Source organism: Adiantum capillus-veneris, chromosome 19 (genome assembly GCF_014529385.1).
Source record: "Adiantum capillus-veneris isolate H3 chromosome 19, ASM1452938v2, whole genome shotgun sequence".
Taxonomy (NCBI): domain Eukaryota; kingdom Viridiplantae; phylum Streptophyta; class Polypodiopsida; order Polypodiales; family Pteridaceae; genus Adiantum; species Adiantum capillus-veneris.
The window spans coordinates 79,314,161-79,334,980 of NC_140949.1; the positions used below are offsets into that span (position 1 = coordinate 79,314,161).

The following is a 20,820-nucleotide window of genomic DNA, read 5'->3' on the forward strand; positions in this document are numbered from 1 at the left end:
CCTCAAAGGTTACATTTTAGAGAATTTAGTGGCGGCCAAAGGGTAGTGACATAAACAGGACATATATGAATGCATGGTGGCTAATTCTTATGAGGATAATCTACCAAGCACTAGGAATAATCAAAGTTCTCCCTGAAGTTGAATCTCAGCTTAACCTCTTACACAATGCCAAGCATGTAGTAAACGTAGTGGGTAGTTCATCAACAACTCTTATAAATAGAAGAACACAAATTCAGAGCTCTAGAGTATCAACCCATTACAGTGAGGCTATTGAATTTGATCTTGAGATTCAAGGCAAATATGTGTTGTTAGAATACCAATCCTCAAAAGAGGAAGAAGTAGTTGATCAAAAAAAGACCCCAACAAATAGATAGAATCCCAAAATCTCAAGCTCAAAGATCTATGGAGGAAGCATAGTGGCTCCGAGAAGAACACCAAACAATGATAGTGAAGGAGAAGAAGAAGATGGAATAAACTAAGCAAGATGCACCTCTATTAGACGAGGATGATGTCGAGCTAGACACAAAGCTCAAGAAACTTAAAGAGGAAAGATGCCAAAAAGCTTGAGTGGAAGTCAAGCTGACTCAAGCTCCTCAAGTAAACAAATCCATGAAATACTAAAAAGAAAAGCTGAAGAAAGGGTTGAGCAAGAGTATAAATGGCATAAAATAGATTTAGATTCACCAATGGACTCTCCTCATAACTAACAATTGCATCATGAGAAAACTACGAGAGATACGATTACCAAAAATACAGTTGCAAAGAAAATGGAGAAACAACTCTCTTCAAAGCAGCCATATCCTCCTCCTGCTAAATCAACAAGAGAGAAAGAGTCTCAAATTGAAAGAGAATATCAAAATCGCAAAGAAGAATAATGAGTTCTCGAGGAGTAACAAAAAGGAACTCCTCCAAAGAAGGATTTTCTTGAAAAAACATCTCAAAAAAGAGAGACTCAAGCAAAAAAAGATATACCACCTTTAACACAAGAAGATGCAGTGGCGATTGAAAGGATTCTATAACAATTTGATCTTAAATAACTTTTGGAGATGATCTGCTCTCTCTCTCTCTCTCTCTCTCTCTCTCTCTCTCTCTCTCTCTCTCTCTCTCTCTCTCTCTCTCTCTCTCTCTCTCTCTCTCTCGTATCGTTTATTCTTATATTTGCAATACATCACCCTTTTGTTGTTTTTCACCAAGCCCCTTAAAGAGCTCAATTGTTTCAATGGTCTTTTAGCAGAAGAGAACCAAAAGCTTGTGCCACACTTACCTGAGCAAGGTTTTGGTTTTTTACCTGATGCAAGATCTCGTTTGACTTATATATACCATTGCAAAAAGCACGTGAACAATCCATTCTTGACTTATTTTATGGGTTGACATTAAAGATAAATATACAATGTGCATATCTTGGAATATGCTCAATCATAACATTAAGGAACATGTCAATTTGTATATGTCAAGACCAAAGGCAACAAATAAATTGATCTTAATTCAACTCTTAGAATTTGTGATTGGGGAAGTCTTTTGTGCTTTAGACATCTCCCATTGTTTGATGATTCAAATTGATCTTGCTTCAAATCTTAGAATTTGTGATTGGGGAAGTCTTTTGTGCTTTAGACATCTCCCATTGTTTGATGAGTTTCAAATTGATCTTACTTCAACTCTTAGATTTTGTGATTGGGGAATTATTTTGTGCTTTAGACATAACCCATTGTTTTATAAGTTTCAAATGCAAGTCATGGTAGACAAAATCTAATGAAATTCCTTGATACACCAAGAAAAGTTTCTCATTTTCCATGCTTAGTGCTGAAGAAAATCATAGGGGGGCTCAAATCACCCAAAGGGGTCTTGATTACAGTTGCAAAGTGATCTAGGAAACTTGCAAAAGCTTACAAGTGGGTTTTGACACATATATATTTACATGATCACCACTTGCGTTTCTCTTGAGAGAGCCCCACACCGACTAGAAAAGCTAAAGAAGAATGTAAATGGGTCAATAAATTGGGACCTTGCTATGCCAATGGAATAGACTCAAAATAGGCCCAAGTTGAGAGGCTTTTCATGAGATAACACGCAAAGACCTAGATAACACATGTGTCTTTCATGGGTTAGAAGACAAAGTGACATATGTTCCAAAATTGGAAACAAGGTTAGGTCCAATAAAAGAGTTGGTACCAAGGTCCTTGTATTATTTCTATGTAGAATATGCAAAAACTCTTGGAATAGTTCCTTTTGGATTTGGTTTTGTACTTGAATATGCCATTCACTCCAAAGTGTATAGAGAAGTTGTGATCACAAGAAGAGCTCATGCAAAAGTTGTGGTAGGGCTTGTAATAGGGAAAAATAGGCTTTTGCCGCTTATAGGAGATGGATCCCTATATTGATGCTTCAAAAGAAGTGTGGAGGCCTATTTTTAGTGGTGTAGTAGAGAAAACCTTATCCCAAGTAGAAAACTTTCATACACCATGAAAGAAAACTATAAATGCATCAATAATCAACCAAAAGTAGATAGTCTAATTTGTAATTCTTTGCAAGACATGTTTCAACAATGTAGCCCTTCTAGCATGTACATGTGAAATGAGTTGTAATACTCCCAAACCTCATCTTTCAAATGGTAGAACCAAGGATTTCTAGGATATGGGAGAAGCTAATGCATGTTTAAATCCCAATATATATTTTGCTGATGCGGACCTAAATGGAGAATAATTTTTTTTAGTCCAATGAAGCAAAGGGAGGTAATATAACATGTAAGGTATAAGGATTACCTGAAAATTTCTCAATCTAATATGTAGTGGACATTCATCTCAATGCCAATGAGAAATTTTGGATAATCATTGTCTGCATATACATTGACCAAACAAAGAGGACGAAAGCATGAAGTAATGTCAAACACTAAGCAATGACAATTGGATGATCATTTATAAACTAGGGATTCAAAGATGCTCCTTTGCCACATGTTAGCTGCAATAAATAATTTTGTATGCATCATAATCAAATCACATGACATACCTCTCTAATAGGAAGCAACTGTCCTCAGACGTTGCTATGTTATGAATCTGCAAGTCATACTTGTCAAAAATAGTGGTTAGAATAAAAACATCATGTATCACAATAAAATTTCATAATGTAAATAAATTAATTTGTTTGTGCCTTTTGTCATCTACATATTGCATATTCTAGTGTCCCATACCACAAGAATAGGTAGTTTATGTCATACAGGATATCATTGGTCACATTCATTACTCAATAACCAAGTTTCATTAATTCAAAATTCAAAATTCAAAATTCAAAATCATAAAGACTGTAAATATTATATAATCATAAATCAAATCCAAATCCCAGTCCAAATCTTTTCCATGATATACTTGGGTTAACAAAATCATAATATGGAAAGTGATGGCCAACTAATATAGTATGATTTTGTAATTGGTGTTGCCCAGATTTGCAAATGGACACCAATATGGTGTACAATAGAAACAACTACCTAAGTCAAAAAATTTGTACTTGTGCTTTCAGAATTGATGGATTTGCACTTATAGTGTTTGAATTGGTGAGTCTATTGTTTGTCATTGTGTTGCCTAAATTGATGAATCTATACTTATGCTGCCTGAATCAACGAATCTACTCTTGCTAGATGGCATTTTCTAAACCGGTAGATCTATACTAGGATGAGCATTTTCACACTTTCTAAATCCATGAATCTATTTGCAATGACCAATGGACTAGGCAAGCAACTAAATAAAGAAAAAAAATGCATACTACCTATTTGACCCCAAATTGGAGTAGGTTGAAATAGTGAAGTATGTATAAACTGTTGTTGTTGATTCTGAATAACCTTAGCTCATACAATTAGGTATCCCCAATCTCAAGAAAAAAAAAAGTCTTTCAAAACATATTAAGAGCTGAGGCGGTTCGGGGGGGGGCAACAAAAGAGGCAATCTCTAAACACCCATCAAGGCTCTTGTGCTGCTCAATTTGGGCTGGGGCAACCACAAACAAGAGAAACTACAGCAAACCCATAGCCAACAGCAAGTGAAGGGGCACCACCTAGTTAGAGAGCGAACTAGGACGTCGAAGAGGAGAATCCCTGAGCAATACAAGCGAAAAGGAAGGGTACACTAACACTAATATCAATGCTACAAATACACACACCAAACACCTAGAGAGAGAGAGAGAGAGATTTGTGCAAGAATTAAACTTCAATTTAAATGATTGACGGGGATGTATAAATAGCTTGGAGGAGAGTCAAGAGACACAATTAAGTTTGATGATGTTGTGATCTACACATTATCTTAGGGTTATTGGAACCCTCTCACCATACAACCCTCTTATAATGTTTTCCCAAGCAACAAAACAAACACAACAGCTCTCGAGTCACATACAAGCAAATACTACACAAGAATCTCAAAATGAAAATGTGTTACCTTAAACCAAACGAGATGAGGTTGCCAAGCGTGAACTGGAGAGACTCGAGAGAGATTTGAATCGCGGTTGCACCCAACTTATTGATTCAATTGATGTGCAAAAGTAGGTACAACTTTGATTGGAAGTTAGGAATCACTCACTCCCTTGCAATGCTACAACTAGCTCAAAGAAGCTTTCCTATACACCACAAGTAATGGTGTATAGAGATCTCACACTCTCTCTCTCTATAACTAAGATGGAGAATGGTACGCTAAAAGTAGTGAGCAATAGTGTAGAGATCATACCCTTTACAGAGGGAAAAGGGCTCTATTTATAGGTGAGGAGAGCCCTTATTAGGATTATCTCTTGATCAACATTTACATAGAAAACCATGTTTATGAAATTTTTTATATATTTTTATGAGAGTGGGGCTCTCTTGTCTCTTGAGTCACATGGATATGATCAAGAGGAGATAATTATTGAGGTGAAATAGAGAAGATTCTAGAGAGGTTAGTTATTTTTGTGTGAGGTTGCTTACTCCAAGGTAGAGTAGAGTGGGTGCAATTTACAAGAAAGGGTTAGCGGTTAATGTCAGTAATCACTAAAAAAAGTTAGTAATATAGCTACAATGGGTAGAATGACTTGAAGCGATGAGGAAAGAGGGGTGAATGAGATGGGTGTACCCTTTAGATGGTGAATCCTTGAGAAATCCTAGATTCTCCCTTTTGCGTAGATTGTCGAAAGTGACCGCAGTTCTTCTTCTTCTTCTTCTTTTCACGTCGCGGCCATAGTCGAATCACCACAAAGAGAATGAGGGTTTTGTTGATAAAAATACCCATTTTGCAGAGATTAAGTATGGTTAGGTTGCTGATTTTTTATGCATTCTTGAAAGGGTAGAATAAAATTGTAATATGGGAGAAATAGAGAGAGATATGGAGATGGTGGATGTAGGTAGAGCTTCAAAAGAGAGCTATGGGTGTGAGAGGGGAGACTAATGGTAAAGAGGGTGAGAGAAAAACATGGAAGTTACAGACTTGAGTGAGGAATAGAGAGAAATGTGTGTGTGTGTGTGTGTGTGTGTGTGTAAGTAGGAAAGGAGGTGAGAGAAGGCTATGGGTACTTGTGAGAAAAGTGGGCAGATTGGGGTCCACCAAAAAAATCATCTCTCACTGGTGGTAGCTCCAAAATTTATCAAAATTTTTGAGGTGATTATTCAGCTCTTGGTCCACATTTTTTCTTTAGTCACTGCTTCAAATTTGGAGTGGAGATAGATATAAAAAATCTCACCAAAATGCCTATTTTTCTTCACAAAAAAGTCTTCAATGGTCCCCTTTTTGTTGCATTTGCATAAGGCCCCAAAGGTGAGCCCCTCCTTGCATGAGAGCATGACCTAATAGAATTTTAGAGGTTTGAAAGCATGCATGGTTGTGGATTATGCACCAATATAAAATATATGTGTAGTATGATGGAAAAAAACAGATTAATATATAATTAATTCATGGAATCTAGAATAGGGTTAGCTGTATATATAAAAAATAAATATATGAAAATATAAGGAATCAAATAAGGAGGGTCCTCATTTGTTTTTATTGATGTATATTTATTTACAAGAGATAAGAAAAAATACCTATAGAAAATATGAATTTTATGAAAGGCAACGACTAATGGTGAAATGTATTTTTTTATGTTTCTCCTTGGAGTGGATTCACACCAAAAATAAGAGAAGCTTGCATGAAATTATTTTTTATAGAATACATAGTAAGAAAGATCATGGTAATGGTGAGTAAATGTACATAGCATACTTAGGTAAATAACACACACCTAAGCAAAAATATTTAAATGAATACCAAAATAATTATAATTAAAAATCCATATATTTAGGCCCTATATACAATGAAATACTTATACACAACATGGCCATAATATACTTTGGCTTTTATTTTTATTTATTTTTTTGGGTCAACTAGCGGAGTGACTAGCTAAGTGAGGGAGGAGATATGGGAAAAGTCCCCTAACTCACACACGTCTATGTACAATGAAAAGGTAGAGATAGCCACAGTGTTTGGGTGATTTTGGTAGGGTGAGGTAGCTCACTATGAAAATTACCAAGAGCCAAAAAACAGCTATCATTAGCCCTCCCCTAGGATGATGGTACATTCATGTAACATCATAAAGCATCTTTCCCAAAGAGAGTGGCTCTGAGTCCTCTATGATATATGGTCCCTTGACAGGACTTTCATTGTGTGGCTTCTTGTCACACTCATGCTTCATGCAATAAAACTTACATGAGATAGTCGCTCTTTGACAGTTCTTCGGTAGATCCTTTGGTAGAAGGGGACTCAAATAGGGATTCATGCGATACCCGTTTACCTTCCTGGAGTGCTCTTTACCATTCAAGTCCATAAGCTGATAATAACTTGAATTGAAAACCTTCTTGACTATGTATGGCCCCTGCCGTCTAGTTTTAAACTTGGCATCAAAACGATTATCAAATCGATTGTCATACCTTAGGATAAGATCTCCTACCTTGATGCCTTTGTCCTTCAGTTTCTTGTCGAGCTTTCTTTTGCTTGTATAGCTTTCCTCTTGTAGCACTCATAAGCTGCTTCTCTTTTCCACTCAAGTTCTACTAAGGTAAGAAGTCAATCTATCCATGCTTCTTGATTATCTTGTGCTACTTTGCTATGCAATTGCATTATTGGAATGTTGAGCTCAATTGGCTACAAAGCCTCTTGACTATAGACCAAGCCCGGGGGATTCACTCTATATACAACATGGGACGCCACCTGCAAGCGGACAACTTTGATAAAACCCCTATATATGACTCATATTATGACCCCTCTCCCTACGCTTATATGACAATCAATGAAGAAAACTATCATGCCCCTATCTTACATATAAAATTTAAGTCTCACATGATCTAACTAAGTAAAACTAGTCAAAGAGTGTGTAGCAAAGTGATTTGGCAATGTACTAAGGAACCACTTATATTGATAGCTAGATGTACCCTCAATGTGTCTTAGTTTCACTTTCAAACTACGTGCTTAATCAGCCTGCACTCTGGCTATTCGTCCAATTCTGACCCATCCAAATGTGGTGTAAATCAACCCTTGACTTGCTCCAAATCAACCCTTATCTATGACCGGCTTGATGCAAAATTTGATGTGTGACCTGATAGAAAACTTCCACTAAATTCATATGAGTTATAGTGCACACCGGTGACCTATCGTTACAAGTAATCAACCTGGGTCAGGTCCCCCCCCCCCCCCCCCCCCCCCCCCCAAAAAAAAAAATGATACCTCCCTCCCTTTTTTTTAGTCTTGGGAGATAAATTATTCAGGGCCTGCTACCCCTAGCTTATATGCTTATATAGCTTGTAAACCCCCCCCCCCCCCCCCCTCCCTTGCACTTACGTGGTGCGGTAAGTTTTCCATGGTGAATCTCCCGGGAGACCAAGTGAAATGGCGTAAACTCTGTTGCCTCCCTATATGTGGTTCGATACGTCCACAAGGCACCGTCCAAGAAGTCATCCCACAAATTTGTCTTGTTTTGCATCACCTTTCTAATGATGCCTGCAATGACACCATTAGCCTTCTCCACCAAACCATTTGATTTTGGGTAATAGGGTGTGCTATGACGATGTAGAATGTGAAGCTCTTCACAAACTTCCATGAGTAAACCCTTCCTGAACCCTGGACCATTATCAGAAACATTTTCCAAATGTGTGTCAAATCTACAACAGATGTGAGTATAGACAAACTTGCTCACCATCCTTTGCCACACTTTGGGCTCTTACCCACCTAGTCATATAGTCTACTGCCACCAAAATGTAGAGTTTACCATTTTTTGTTCTAGACAGAGGATCCATAGCATCAATGCCCCACTTTTCAAAGGGTCCATTTGCAAGCACTATTTGCCTCGGGCCATGCACCAACCTTCTATTTACATTTACCTGACAATTGTGACAGCTTTTACACCAATGTTGGACATCCACATGCAGGCCTGGCCAAACATACCCCACAAGCAAAATCTTCTTCACGGTTAATTCTTGGGAAAAATGACCACCACATTCCTCTTCATGCAATCCTTTAGAATGGCTGGAATTTCCTCGATAGTTGATATTCTTTTGCACACTTGATCCTTCCCACTTTGATAGAGGGAGCCTTCTAGGAAGAGATAGAAACTTTCCTTCTTCATGAGTCTCCTCTTCTGGCTTTTGTGAAGTCTTGTGGAAACTTGCCCTCCAAAATATAGCCAATAATGGGAGCAAATGACTCCAATCCCTGATACCTTGGTTCGTGATAGCTGTTGCCACCATGATGACCTACGCTTCTTTCTCAACACATGTAACTACTTGTTGTGCAAGTAAATCAGCATCTTCGTTCTGTTTCCTAGAAATATGATACAAAAATTGCACTTCTTAAAATTGATTAAACAACCTACGGATGACATGAACCTTTGTCCTTGGGCTTTCATTCTTGCATGCCCAAATGCCTACAATTTGCTTCACAATGAGAAGTGCATCCCCCTTTACGATGAGACATTGTATACCTTGACCAATTCACATCTTCAAACCATGAAGTAATATGTCATACTCTGCTTCATTGTTGCTAGTTGAACGTGGTAGATTGACCATCTCTTTCATGACCACCTCTCCACTTGGACTGAGCAACACTAGCCCTCCCCCTGCTTTTCTTATGGCTCATCGAGAAGATCCATTAAAGAACAAGGTAAAAGCATTAGGAATACTTTTTGGTGGTGGTAATGGTAGGGTCTTTACTTTAGGGACCTTAATCTCCTTTTCATGCACCCTACAAGTGAGAATCCTTGCAAATTGTGCACGCACACTATCTTCTACCTTGAAAGAGTAATGGAACTCTTGCAACTGTATAATCCACTTAGAGATTCTAGTACTAAGATTCATTAGAGATGACACCCAAGGGAAAAAAATTTCTGCAGTGAGAATTACAAAAGGTTTTGGTAGCAAGTGGGATCTAAACTTTCATGCCGCAAACATGAGAGAAAGCATCATGACTTCTGTTTCTGTGTAGCCTCTCTCCAAAGCATTCATGAGTCTACTAGCAAAGTAGATGGATCGCATCCTGGTAATGTAGGAATCTTGTTGTAGCAATACAACACCAATTGTTTCTTCCCCAACACTAGAGCTAACAAAGAATGTGTACTCCCAACAAGGAGGCATAAGTGTTGGTAGTTCTGACAAAATGACTTTGATGTTACAAAAATATTCTTCAAGATCATCAGACCAAACAAACTTGACTTGTTGTGTCAATTTTTGCTAGGAGTGAAGTAACTCCGAGGCTAAGTAAATGAAGCGTGACATATACTTCACCTTTTGAATAAATGAGATGACCTCCTTAAGACTCTTGGGTGATGGTAACTCAATAAGAGCCTTTGCCTTTGACGGGTCCACTTTGATGCCTTTGTAAGAAACTTTGTGACCAAGCAAGATCATTTCATTCTCACCTATGTGGCACTTGTTGGGGTTGAGTTGACCTTCCATGACGTAGAGTTTCTTCAAACCCTCTTCTACATCTTGTAGATGCAATGATTTTGAGCTATAAATGCAAAAATCATCAATAAAAACCCTAATGGACTTTCCAAAGAATGCTTGAAACACCATGTTTATGAAGCGTTGGAAAGTTGTAGAGCATTTGTCAAGCCAAATGGCATGACTCTGAAAGCATAACAACCCCAAGGAGTGATGAAGGTTGTTTTTAATTGATCCTCCAATGCAATACATATTTAAAAGTAACCTGAGTAGCCATCACACACAGTGTATGTCTCGTGACCAGCTACCTTGTTTAATATCTCATCGTAAAATGGGAGGGGAAAGTGATCTCTCTTTGTTGCCTCATTTAGTGGACGGTAATCCACACACACCCTCCACTTTCCATTCTTCTTGAGAGTGACAACCACTAGAGAGACCTACTCTGAATTCTCCACTGGATAAATGAAACCTGCTACTAGAAGCTTTCTTACCTCCTTAAGTAAATCCTGCTCTTTGATGACTCCTAGGCTTCGTAGCTTTTGATCCTTAGGTATGGCCTCTAGCTTTAGCTTGATCTTGTGTTGAACATCATCTACTCCACGCACGTCAATGTAGTCTTTAGCAAAAATCTTAGGAAACTTCCTTAGCACACATTTGAACTCCCCTCTTTCTTCAGTGTGGTTGATAGCATACCTCCTAGCATCCCTTTGTCTTGCACACCTTGGTTCTCTTGGGCTGCTCACTCTTTGAGTCTCCCCACCCATATCTGTGTCATGTGTCTCCTTCTCCCTCTCACTCTCCGTCTGTGGTGCTCCCCGATCCCCTTCAAGTACTGACCTATTCTTTAGAGCTTGGAACTCCCATTGAGCCCGTAACACATTAGAAATATTACAATGGCTTCTAATAAATCGAGAATTTACAATATGTGACCATTTTGGGAAAACGTGAAAAATGTGTAACTCCAATCTTTACTGCTTCTTCGTATTCATCCTCGATGTGCATCCGTACGTCTTTTGTCTTTAGCAGCTCCTGTTAACTCACGTTGACTCAGTTACACATTCCCCCCTTCCGATTTTAGTGCCCGTCCTCGGGCACTGTTGAAAGGTGTCCATGGAGGCAAGGGAAGGTTTTGATTGGTTGTTGATGGGCTGATCGTCTTCATTTGTCATTGAATTTGTTGATGAGGTTCAATTTGTTGCAGCATCTTCATTGGTTCGAGTATGTCTGAAGTGAGAGATGATGTTGCATTTGTCTGTTGTAATAGCATAATGATGTGGCTATTGTTTATTTATGAAAAGTATGTACAAGGGAAGTGGAATGATGAGGTTCTAAATTAGGGTCTAATACCTGGATGACCAAAGGGAAAAAACCCAGTGGGAAAACAGTACCTTTGGGATATGTGCATTATTGGAGTACTTATTAGTATGGGAAATATTAATAAAGTACTCAAGGAATTATTTGCTACTAGATATGGAATTAAAAAGGCAGCAAATATAAAAGGGTAGCATGATGGAACATTGATTTGCCTGTTGTAGTCCACTCAAGGTGCATAGATGGAAGCAAAAAAGAGTGTCTAATGCATATGTCCGATGATGGGACATCCTATTTATGCATACATAGAAATGCATGGGAAACAATATGCTATGCCAGAAAGATTTGGAGGGGTTCTTCAAAAAAGATGGTGTAGCTATAAAAGCAAATGACATGGATTTGCAAGCTGGCACCCCTTTAAGAATGTCGTTGTCAAGGATATGTGCTCTCATCTTACTGTGCACTATGCGTGAGTGTTGGACTCTACGACACTCCACCAACTATAAGTTAATAGAATTTGACTCAATGTTCATCTCATCCAGCATGAGCGACATGACTTAGATATGCCCAACTCTTCCAGATTGAGCGTAAACCTAATAACTACGACTCTTAGCACAAAGTCTAATATGACTTAAAGCTTTGGGACTAATGCTTTACTCATTTTATGACTCAGCAACCCGACTCTTACTATGCCAAAGAGTGTTTTTTGCACCCTGGCGACTTGACTTTTTACATTCTTGTGCTTACTACAAACATTTCTTCAAGTAAAAGTAAGCTTGAATCCTCAGAAAGAGTATTAGTGAAGGACCAAGTTGGCATTGAAGGTTTGCCATACATCCTATTTTATCTTCGTTGAATCTGCATTCTCATCGATTGGGTTGTCCTTCTTTGACTGTGAAGACTCCATTATCTATTTGATTCTCCAAGTGGGCTTGTTGATAGGATTCTTTGATGTTGTTGTATGCATGTTGTTGTATGCCTGTTGTTGTATGCCTGTTGTTCATTTTCGACATCTGGCTTTTGAATCGGAGCATTGGAAGACTTACAAATCCAAATCTCTTGATGACCTTTGTATCTCCATTGTTGACTTTACTTTGTTCTAGGTCTTGTTGAGTTCTTGAGATCCTTAAGCAAGCTTGGTGTAGTTGCAATTGGCTTGTGGTTGACTGGGTAGTATCCTTCTCCAAGAGGAAGATTCTTTGAAATCCGTCTTTGTTTTGTATCCTCTTGAAAGTTGTGGTTAACTTTAGCATCTTTTGATTGTGTTTTGTTGTATACCTGCTTCTTAGATATCCTAGGATATTGTCGAGGTTGATACCCAATGGGCCTTCTTTCTTGGAAGGGTCCCGACTTCACTTCATATGTGATCAATTGGAATTGGGCTGTGATGATCTGTGAACTTACTTCAATGGTGGTGGAGATGATTCCATGGAATTGGGCTGTGATGATCTGTGAACTTACTTCAATGGTGGTGGAGATGATTCCCCAGCATTCTGCTCGTGGGTCTCCAGGTATGCTCACAAATTTAGGAGCATCTTCCAGCTGTGGTTGGCCACATCTTTTCCAAGTGCGAAAATACATGAGGTTCTTATCTAACTGAAAATCAAGCTTTACTTCTCTTGACTGATTTTCTTCGTTCTCACCAACAATGTTGCACTTGATCATCTTAGGATTTTTTTTTGTAGTGACTTATTTTGCTATGGCAACATCCTTTGGTTGGAATTTATCTTCATTTTCTTTGCTTTGACCATCTGCCTTAATCAATGTTGACTCCACTGGTTGTGATACTGCACTTTTTTGCAATTGTTAAGCATTATCTACCTGTATTTGAGTAACCTTTGATTTTAATAGATCCACTGTACTTTTTGGCAGAATCTCTCTCTTTGGAGAAGATTTCGGTGGTGACCTTTGTGTAGCTTTCTGAACTTTAGCTTTCGTTAATTTTGACTTATCTGTTACATGTTCAGGCAGCTTGAGGCTTTGCATCATCTTCGGATAGTCTTTGACTTCAGTCGTACAATCCATATGGGTTTGTACAAGGTTTTGATCTTACTCATATTCATTACCATGTGCATCTTGATATGCATATGTGAGCTTGGTCACATGTAACTGTTTGAACACTATTGGATTTGTCGGCTTTTTACTCTAACTTCTTGTGGAGATCAGCTGAAACTTTTGTCCTTGATGATCTTCATATAAGCATTTGTCTGTAGACTCTGATGGAATTTGGGTCAATTGGAAACTTCCAACAACCATATGATCTTTCAATGGTCTACTTTGAAGGGGTCTGCTGACTAGAAGCTCTAGGGCTTCTAACTGGTGTAGCATTTCCTGGTACATAAGCTAAACTTGATGGATTTACAGCTCCCCCCTTCCTAGGCTGATCATTATAGCCTGCTTCATTGTAAGAGTTCAAAAGGGTTTGGCTCTGGTTTAGTCTCACCTTTTGGGACTGGGAAGTCACACTTTGGGTAGCACTATTGATGTTTGGCATCTGTAAACCTTTTGCATAGTTTCATATGTATCTTCTTGAAACATGACAAATTATTCCCCAAGTCAAGCTGTAGATAGCATTATCTTTGCCCTAATATTGTCTATCCCATGGGTCTCCTATGATATGAGCTTCTGTGGTTTCAGGACCCAAGACATCATAGATGCTAGACTCTCGTCTATATCTATGATTGTTTTGGTCAAAGTATATGCTCGTTTGGTCACAACATCGAAGCTTGATTTTTGATGGAGGAAAGTTTGGCTTTGAACAGATTTCTGGGTTCACTCGGGTAATATCCTTCGGCTCTAGAGAGGATAGGCTATACTAGATTCTTTCATCTGAAATGAACCATCCTTTTTGATCCATCACTGGACGCACTTCTATGAGCTGGTATGTGGGCCGTTCAAACACTAGTTGATCCTTTTTGTACAGTTTTCCTTTTTGGTCTACATAGTGTGCATATGAATTATGTGTACCATATAATGCTAACAACATTCTGTTTGATGTGTCCCTTAGACTCGCACACTTGTGGCAGTGGATGCAAAATCATTTGCAAACCTAACAGTCTTTTCAACCTTCGGTGATAACTGGACCCCTTGACTAAATTCATGCAGGAATTTGTTATTCAAAGAATCAATTTTAAGCTTTTCAGGTGTCTGTGCATCTTTATGCTCGTTTTGAACTTGCAGTGCTTTTACTGGTGCTTCTAATGGTAATGCAAAATCATCTGATTGCATTAAAAGTGACAAGTTAAATGCACTTGCATCGAGATTCGTATTTCCAATTTGCTATGTACCTTGCTTGGCGGTTGATGTGTCCTTGTTGTCTGGATTTCTTGGATAATACTCAAAAAAATGTCCACTTTTCGTCCACAATCTGAGCAATACGCCATGACTGGTGGTATTTCATTTGGTTCTATCATGTGAAGCTCTAGCTAAGAAGCTTTTTCTTCTATGTTGGCCAAGTAGTCGCCCTCTTCTTTTAAGCAATTGAGCATCAAGCTGTAGCTTGCTCCATCTTGACCTTTGTACCGCCTTTGGCTTGGTTCTCCAATTAGACTAGCTTCTATTGGTTGATCTTTTGGATCTTGCAATTATGGCTCTCAACTGTAGATTTGACCACTATAATCCATGTACAATGACCTTGATTGCATATGCACTAACTGGATGCTTTGTAGACTTGTGCAAGTTTCTAGATAAACACTTGGGTTGATCTTTTGCACTTCATCTTTGAGCTTGCAATACCTAGCTCCACTGAAGTCTATGAACATCTGGGAGTTTTCTAAATCTGGCTTTACCCTGATCAATATGATCTTGGATCCTGTGTTGCTTTTATTGCTCATAAGATACCTATGACCTTATGTATCTGTGTACAAAACCTTATCCCCATTGTAGCCATATAGCTATAAAATTTTCTCTGTTGCAGTTGTGCATGTGTTGCCACTGCTACTAGCTTGCTCTGTTGTACTTGAACTCTCAGCTCAACTTGAGTCCATGTCGGCGGGTTCTGTAAAAACTGTCTTTTGGCAGGTTTTGATTTTGATTAGCAGAATTTCTGCTGCTCGTACTAGCCTAATCTGCAATCACATGTGAGTTGTGTCCCTGTTCGTTTGATTAGAAGCTAATTTGCAATGCAATGGCTTGCTCTAGCCAATTTCTAGCATGCAAAATTTGAAATTTGACTACTGCTCAATCGGCTATGAGTTGGTCGATTTTTCACTTTTTCTGGCTGTTTGCTCGATTTTTCTTGGCCTCTGTTCTCGATTGTGCTCGCTTTGTGGTGCACTTCTCCGGCTTTGCTTTTTGCTTTTTGGGCTTTTGATTTGCTCGTTGTGCTGTTTGCTCGGTGTGTGATTTTTAATTTTTAATTTTTGGGTTTTTTTAAATTTTTTTGGCTCTTTTTGACACTTTCGAGGACTTTCTTTTTATTTTTCTTAATTTTTTGTGAAATTTTATTTTTTCTGTATTTCTTGGGAAGGTTTTGATTTTTTTATAATTTTTTGTAAACCTGTTGATTTTTTGGTAATTTTCTATTTTTTTCATAAATTTTAGAGTTTTTATAAAATTTTTGATGGTTTTATGAAATTTTTTGTGATTTATTTCGTTTTTCAGGACAATTTTGGATTTTTAAAAGAATTTTTTGTGTTTTTATGAATTCTTTGATTTTATGGTGATTTTTTTGATCAATTTTGATTTTTTATGAAACTTTAAGAAGTTTTTTAATTTTTATGAATTTTTTATTTTTTTGTTGATTTTTTTATGTTTTTCTTATTTATTTTTTTGTAAAATTTTTATGATTTTTTAATCCTTTTTAGATTTTCATTGATTTTTTTAATGTTTTAATTGTATTTATGGTTTTTTAAATGGCTTTTTTGACTTTTTAAATGACTTTTTTAACTAACTTATACTAACTAAGGCTAACCTAACTTGGTGTTTGACCTCCTGACGTGGCGTCTGCACGCAGGCAGGCAACGGCGCGCAGCGCGAAGAAGACGAGGGCAGGGGGTTGTGAGCGGGTAGCACGCGCAGCAGGCACGCAGTACAGGCTGGAGAGAGAGAGAGAGAGAGAGAGAGAGAGAGAGAGAGAGAGAGAGAGAGAGAGAGAGAGAGAGAGAGAGAGAGAGAGAGAGAGAAACAAGACGTGCCTGGCGGCGCGCTGAAGACAGCACTCGAGGAGAGACTCCGAGAGAGAAAGTTAAGAGGGGAGTGTGCGCGTGGGCGACAGCGGGAGAGAGAGTTAAGAGCCCAGCGCGCCAGCAGGGCACGAATCCGCACGATTTGGCATGTAGCGAGGAGAGAGAGTGAGAGGAAGTTAAAGTAGGAAGAAGAGGAAGGTAGTTCACGAAGGGCTAGAAAAATATATTTTTCATAACCGAAGAAAATAAGGCCGACTAGAAATTCTTCTGATTTTTAGGTCAAAATTTAAATCTTTTGCCGGTAATTATACTAAAATATGTGAAAACTTCATGGTTTTCTTTAAGGCAAGCTCAAAATCTAGCCGTGATTTTTAGGATTTCAACGGGTTAAAATACATTGGACCCCGGTTTTGTTTTTCTAACACTGGGTTCACGCACTGTTTCGAAAGGCAGAGAGAGAAAGAGAGTAAGTTAGAGAGAGAGAGAGAGAGAGAGAGAGAGAGAGAGAGAGAGAGAGAGAGAGGGTGGGAAATGATATATGAACGTTTTAAGAGGCCAAAATGACCTACGAGACCAAACCGTTGCAAACTGATGAATCTGATACCATGTCTGGATACATAGAATAAAATGAAAGTAGAAGAACTACTAGGGTAGTTGGAACTGTGTGGGGTATGAAAAGTTACATCCATGGATGTGTGTGTGTGTGTGTGTGTGTGTGTGTGTGTGTGTGTGTGAGAGAGAGAGAGAGAGAGAGAGAGAGAGAGAGAGAGAGAGAGAGAGAGAGAATAAAATGAAGATATATTAACGTCTTCAAAAGGTCAAAATGACCTATGAGACCAAACCGTTACAAACTAGTGAATCTGATACCATGTTTGGGTACATAAAATAAAGTAGATAAAACTAAAGTAGAAGAACTACGAGGCTAGCTAGAACTATGTGGGACTAGCTAGAACTATGTGGGGTATGAGTGATCATCGAAACTTTTTGCACTTTTGTGTGTGTGTGTGTGTGTGTGTGTGTGTGTGTGTGTGTGTGTGTGTGTGTGTGAGAGAGAGAGAGAGAGAGAGAGAGAGAGAGAGAGAGAGAGAGAGAGAGAAACGAAATCAAGAGATAGGTAGAGAGAAAAAGAGGGACAATGATAGAGAGAGAAATGGTTAGAAAGGGGGATAGAGAGAGAAGTAGAGGATCGAAGATTGATAGGGATAGAGAGAGAGGAGGAGGAAAATATTTAGAGAGAGAAGAGATAGAAAGGGAGAGGTGGTGAAATAGAAAAATACATAGAGAGTTAGCGAGAGAGAGAGAGAGAGAGAGAGAGAGAGAGAGAGAGAGAGAGAGAGAGAGAGAGGGAATTTATGGATAGAACTAATGATGGACAACGTTCAATTTACATTGCTCGAGTGATTCAAGTCGTAAGAGAAAGAGTACTTTTCTTGATCCGCTTTATGAAATTTGTCAAGAGCAAGGGGTTTGAGGGTAAGCAGGACCATGCCGCCGCCGAAGGCGGTGTCATTTTACTAGTTCTCATGATGAAAATCAGTCTTGGGTTGTCGTCCTCTCACATGTAGGATTCGAGCTGTTCTGATTGGACGATGACTAGTCCGCCTTTGCGTTGGGACCATGGATCCCATACCCATTGCCCACCCTCGTCGGCTGTAATCTCAGCATGCAGTGAACTGGGGGTGAAGTAGGGGTGAACTAGGGGCGGGTAAACTGGGGGTGAACTAGGGGCAGGTAAACTGGGGGTGAACTAAGGGTGAACTAGGAGCAGGTAAACTAGAGTTTGATCATGTGCCATGCCAACATGGGCAACGACACGCGTTAGCATGGTGGGAGGGCATTTGTGTGGCAATCGAGACGTCTCAGGTTCGACTCACATCCCACGAGAGGTGGGTGAACTAGGGGGGTGAACTATGAGTGAACTCGGGACGCCATTTTTGCCGCAAGCTCACCCCTAGTTGACCGAGTCGACGACGAACTGTTGAGATTGCTTGCGATTTTCGCTTCTCTTTTCTTGGAGCCGTGCCATATAGTGACGAGGATTGCCATGGCAAATATAGACTGAGGCCGGACTACAAGGACGGGAGTAATTTTAACTCGCAAGAACACCCCTAGTTCACCGAGTCGACGACGAACTGTTGAGATTGCATTGCGATTTTCGCTTCTATTTCCCTGGAGCCGTGCCATATAGTGACGAGGATTGCCGTGGCAAATATAGACTGAGGCCGGACTACAAGGACGGGAGTAATTTTAACTCGCAAGAAGCGTCAATGGCGAAGCTCCGTCTCTTTGTGGATCGTCTGTCGCAGCCTTCTCGCGCAATCATCATTTTCTGCTTGTAAGTTCTGCTGCTACCCGCTCCCCCATTCCTTCTCTTCCTTACTTAATGTTTTCATTGCGAGCAGAGCAAATGGGCTTGATGCGGAAGAAAACCTGGTCGATCTGGGAAAGGGAGAGCACAGAAAGCCCGAGTATAAGGGTCTCTCTCTCTCTCTCTCTCTCTCTCTCTCTCTCTCTCACACACACACACACACACACACACACACACAAACGTGCGCACATATGCGGGAAGCAGCTCAAAGCTTGTGTTTCTGATGTTGTATTCTTTCTCAATCATCTCCTTTTCTCTGTTTTTGCAGCGATCAATCCCATGGGCCAAGTGCCTGCCGTAGATGATGATGGATTCTATTTGTTTGAGAGGTAATCTGCAAGAGCCTACTCATTTTTCTGTGTGTTGGGTTACGTCGGATGTTAAGGGTTGTATTTTGGTTTTCATGATGTAGTCATGCAATTCTGCGGTACTTAGCTAAGGGTTGTATTTTGGTTTTCATGATGTAGTCATGCAATTCTGCGGTACTTAGCTTCTGCATACCCCAACGTCAAGGAACACTGGTAAGGGCTCTGTGCGTACACTCCCGAGAGAGAGAGAGAGAGAGAGAGAGAGAGAGAGAGAGAGAGAGAGAGAGAGAGAGAGAACTTAGTACTAATCTTCATTCAGTTTCCCATCTTCTTGTGACTACACCAATCAAATGGGCGTTATTAATGTTTATCTATAAAAGCCTTGCGCCTTCATGGATGCAAAGCCTCATTTTCATCATCAAATATATCTTATGCATCGGCCTTAGGTACCCAGTTGATGTCAAAAAAAGAGCTCAGATTGAATGTATATTGGATTGGCATCATACAAATCTTCGGCGCGGCTCAGGTGCATACCCTTTGTTGCATACTTGTTGCAATTGGGAGACTAGTAGAAGGTTTCTTAACTTACATTTTGTTGGATGGCTTGCATATAGCTGGCTTGGTAATGAACCGTGTCATTGCGCCTGCTCTGGGTCACCCTTTAGATCCCAAGGCTGCCTCTGAGTGTGAGGCCCTCGTAAAAGCATCACTTGACACGATAAATACTCTCTGGTTGAACGAAGATGGATCATTCTTGAAGGGCAGTTCGGAACCTTCCATAGCTGACCTGAGCTTGGCTTGTGAAGTGACGCAATTGCAGGTACTTTGCTCTTTTGATAAAGCCTCAGTGAAGAAGGAGATAGGCCTACATTTGAATGTTTTGCTATTTTCTATACTTAGTGGACGCCTACCTTTGCATGAAATTTCGTTTCTATTATTTGTCTTGTTTTTTTCAACGTAAGCAGAGGCAAAGATTGATTAGAAACCTGAAGAAAGTACACGATGGTGAGCCCATCGTCACTATAATCCTAGAGTGCATAGGATCCTCTGAATTTAATGTGGCATTTGTCTCTCTCTTGTTTTCTTTTTGGGATGCTTTTTATATGGAGAAATGCAAATGATGTACGTGTGGATGTTAATCTTGAGCCTGTTGGTGCTCGCCATGAAAGCTTTTTGTTTAAACCCTCTAATGCGAGCAATGTGTGTCGGTGGATGTGAAAAGTTTCTAGGCGAGGAGACGAAGGCCAAGATTTTGAGTCCGTATCCAAAGGTGAGGAATTGGCTTGATGCCGTGGAGAAGGCTACATCTCCTCATTTTGAGTCTGCACATGAAAAGCTGCGGACGTTGGCAGCCATATTCGAGCAGAGAAGGGAATCCCAATCCTCTGAACAACCTGCTGCTCAATCAGATTTGTAAGTTCGATATGCATTAGTGCTTGTAACACTATATGAACGATTTTTTTGTGACTTATTGTATTGTTCATCGACTGCCTTCTTGCTCTCCGATGCTCTCGCGGGCCGAATTGGCATAGTACTTTGTAATGAAGATAATTTTATGTTGAGCTTACTTGTGTTTGCAAGGCTGTGCAAGAGGTGCATATCTTACCATCTTGGAAAACTTGCAGCCCACAGGTCTCTCTCTCTCTCTCTCTCTCTCTCTCTCTCTCTCTCTCTCTCTCTCTCTCTCTCGCAATCTGATGCTTTGCATCATCTATTTCTACGGTATCACACCAACACACACACCCCCGCATGTTCGCAGGGGTTGAACCATAGCAGGCGTGCTTAAAGCCCCACACCATT

The 20,820-nt window shown here is 39.6% G+C and overlaps 1 protein-coding gene across 1 annotated transcript; it reads left to right on the top strand.

Annotated features, from left to right (window-relative positions):
- Positions 1-18,522: 18,522 nt before the first annotated feature.
- Positions 18,523-20,587, top strand: LOC147434297 (glutathione S-transferase T1-like). The gene is made up of 7 exons (XM_086490837.1): positions 18,523-18,679; positions 18,747-18,820; positions 18,981-19,041; positions 19,180-19,233; positions 19,467-19,546; positions 19,635-19,840; positions 20,243-20,587. Exons 1-7 carry the CDS (start codon positions 18,612-18,614, stop codon positions 20,435-20,437), a joined length of 738 nt encoding a protein of 245 aa, XP_086346963.1. The 5' UTR covers positions 18,523-18,611; the 3' UTR covers positions 20,438-20,587.
- The last annotated feature ends 233 nt before the right edge of the window (positions 20,588-20,820 follow it).

Bases quoted from the DNA above. Each gene is read 5' to 3' on its own strand.
- LOC147434297 (XM_086490837.1), top strand. From the start codon at position 18,612: ATGGCGAAGCTCCGTCTCTTTGTGGATCGTCTGTCGCAGCCTTCTCGC. The intron at 18,680-18,746 runs GTAAGTTCTGCT...CATTGCGAGCAG, and splicing joins GCAATCATCATTTTCTGCTT to AGCAAATGGGCTTGATGCGG. The intron at 19,234-19,466 runs GTAAGGGCTCTG...CATCGGCCTTAG, and splicing joins CCCAACGTCAAGGAACACTG to GTACCCAGTTGATGTCAAAA.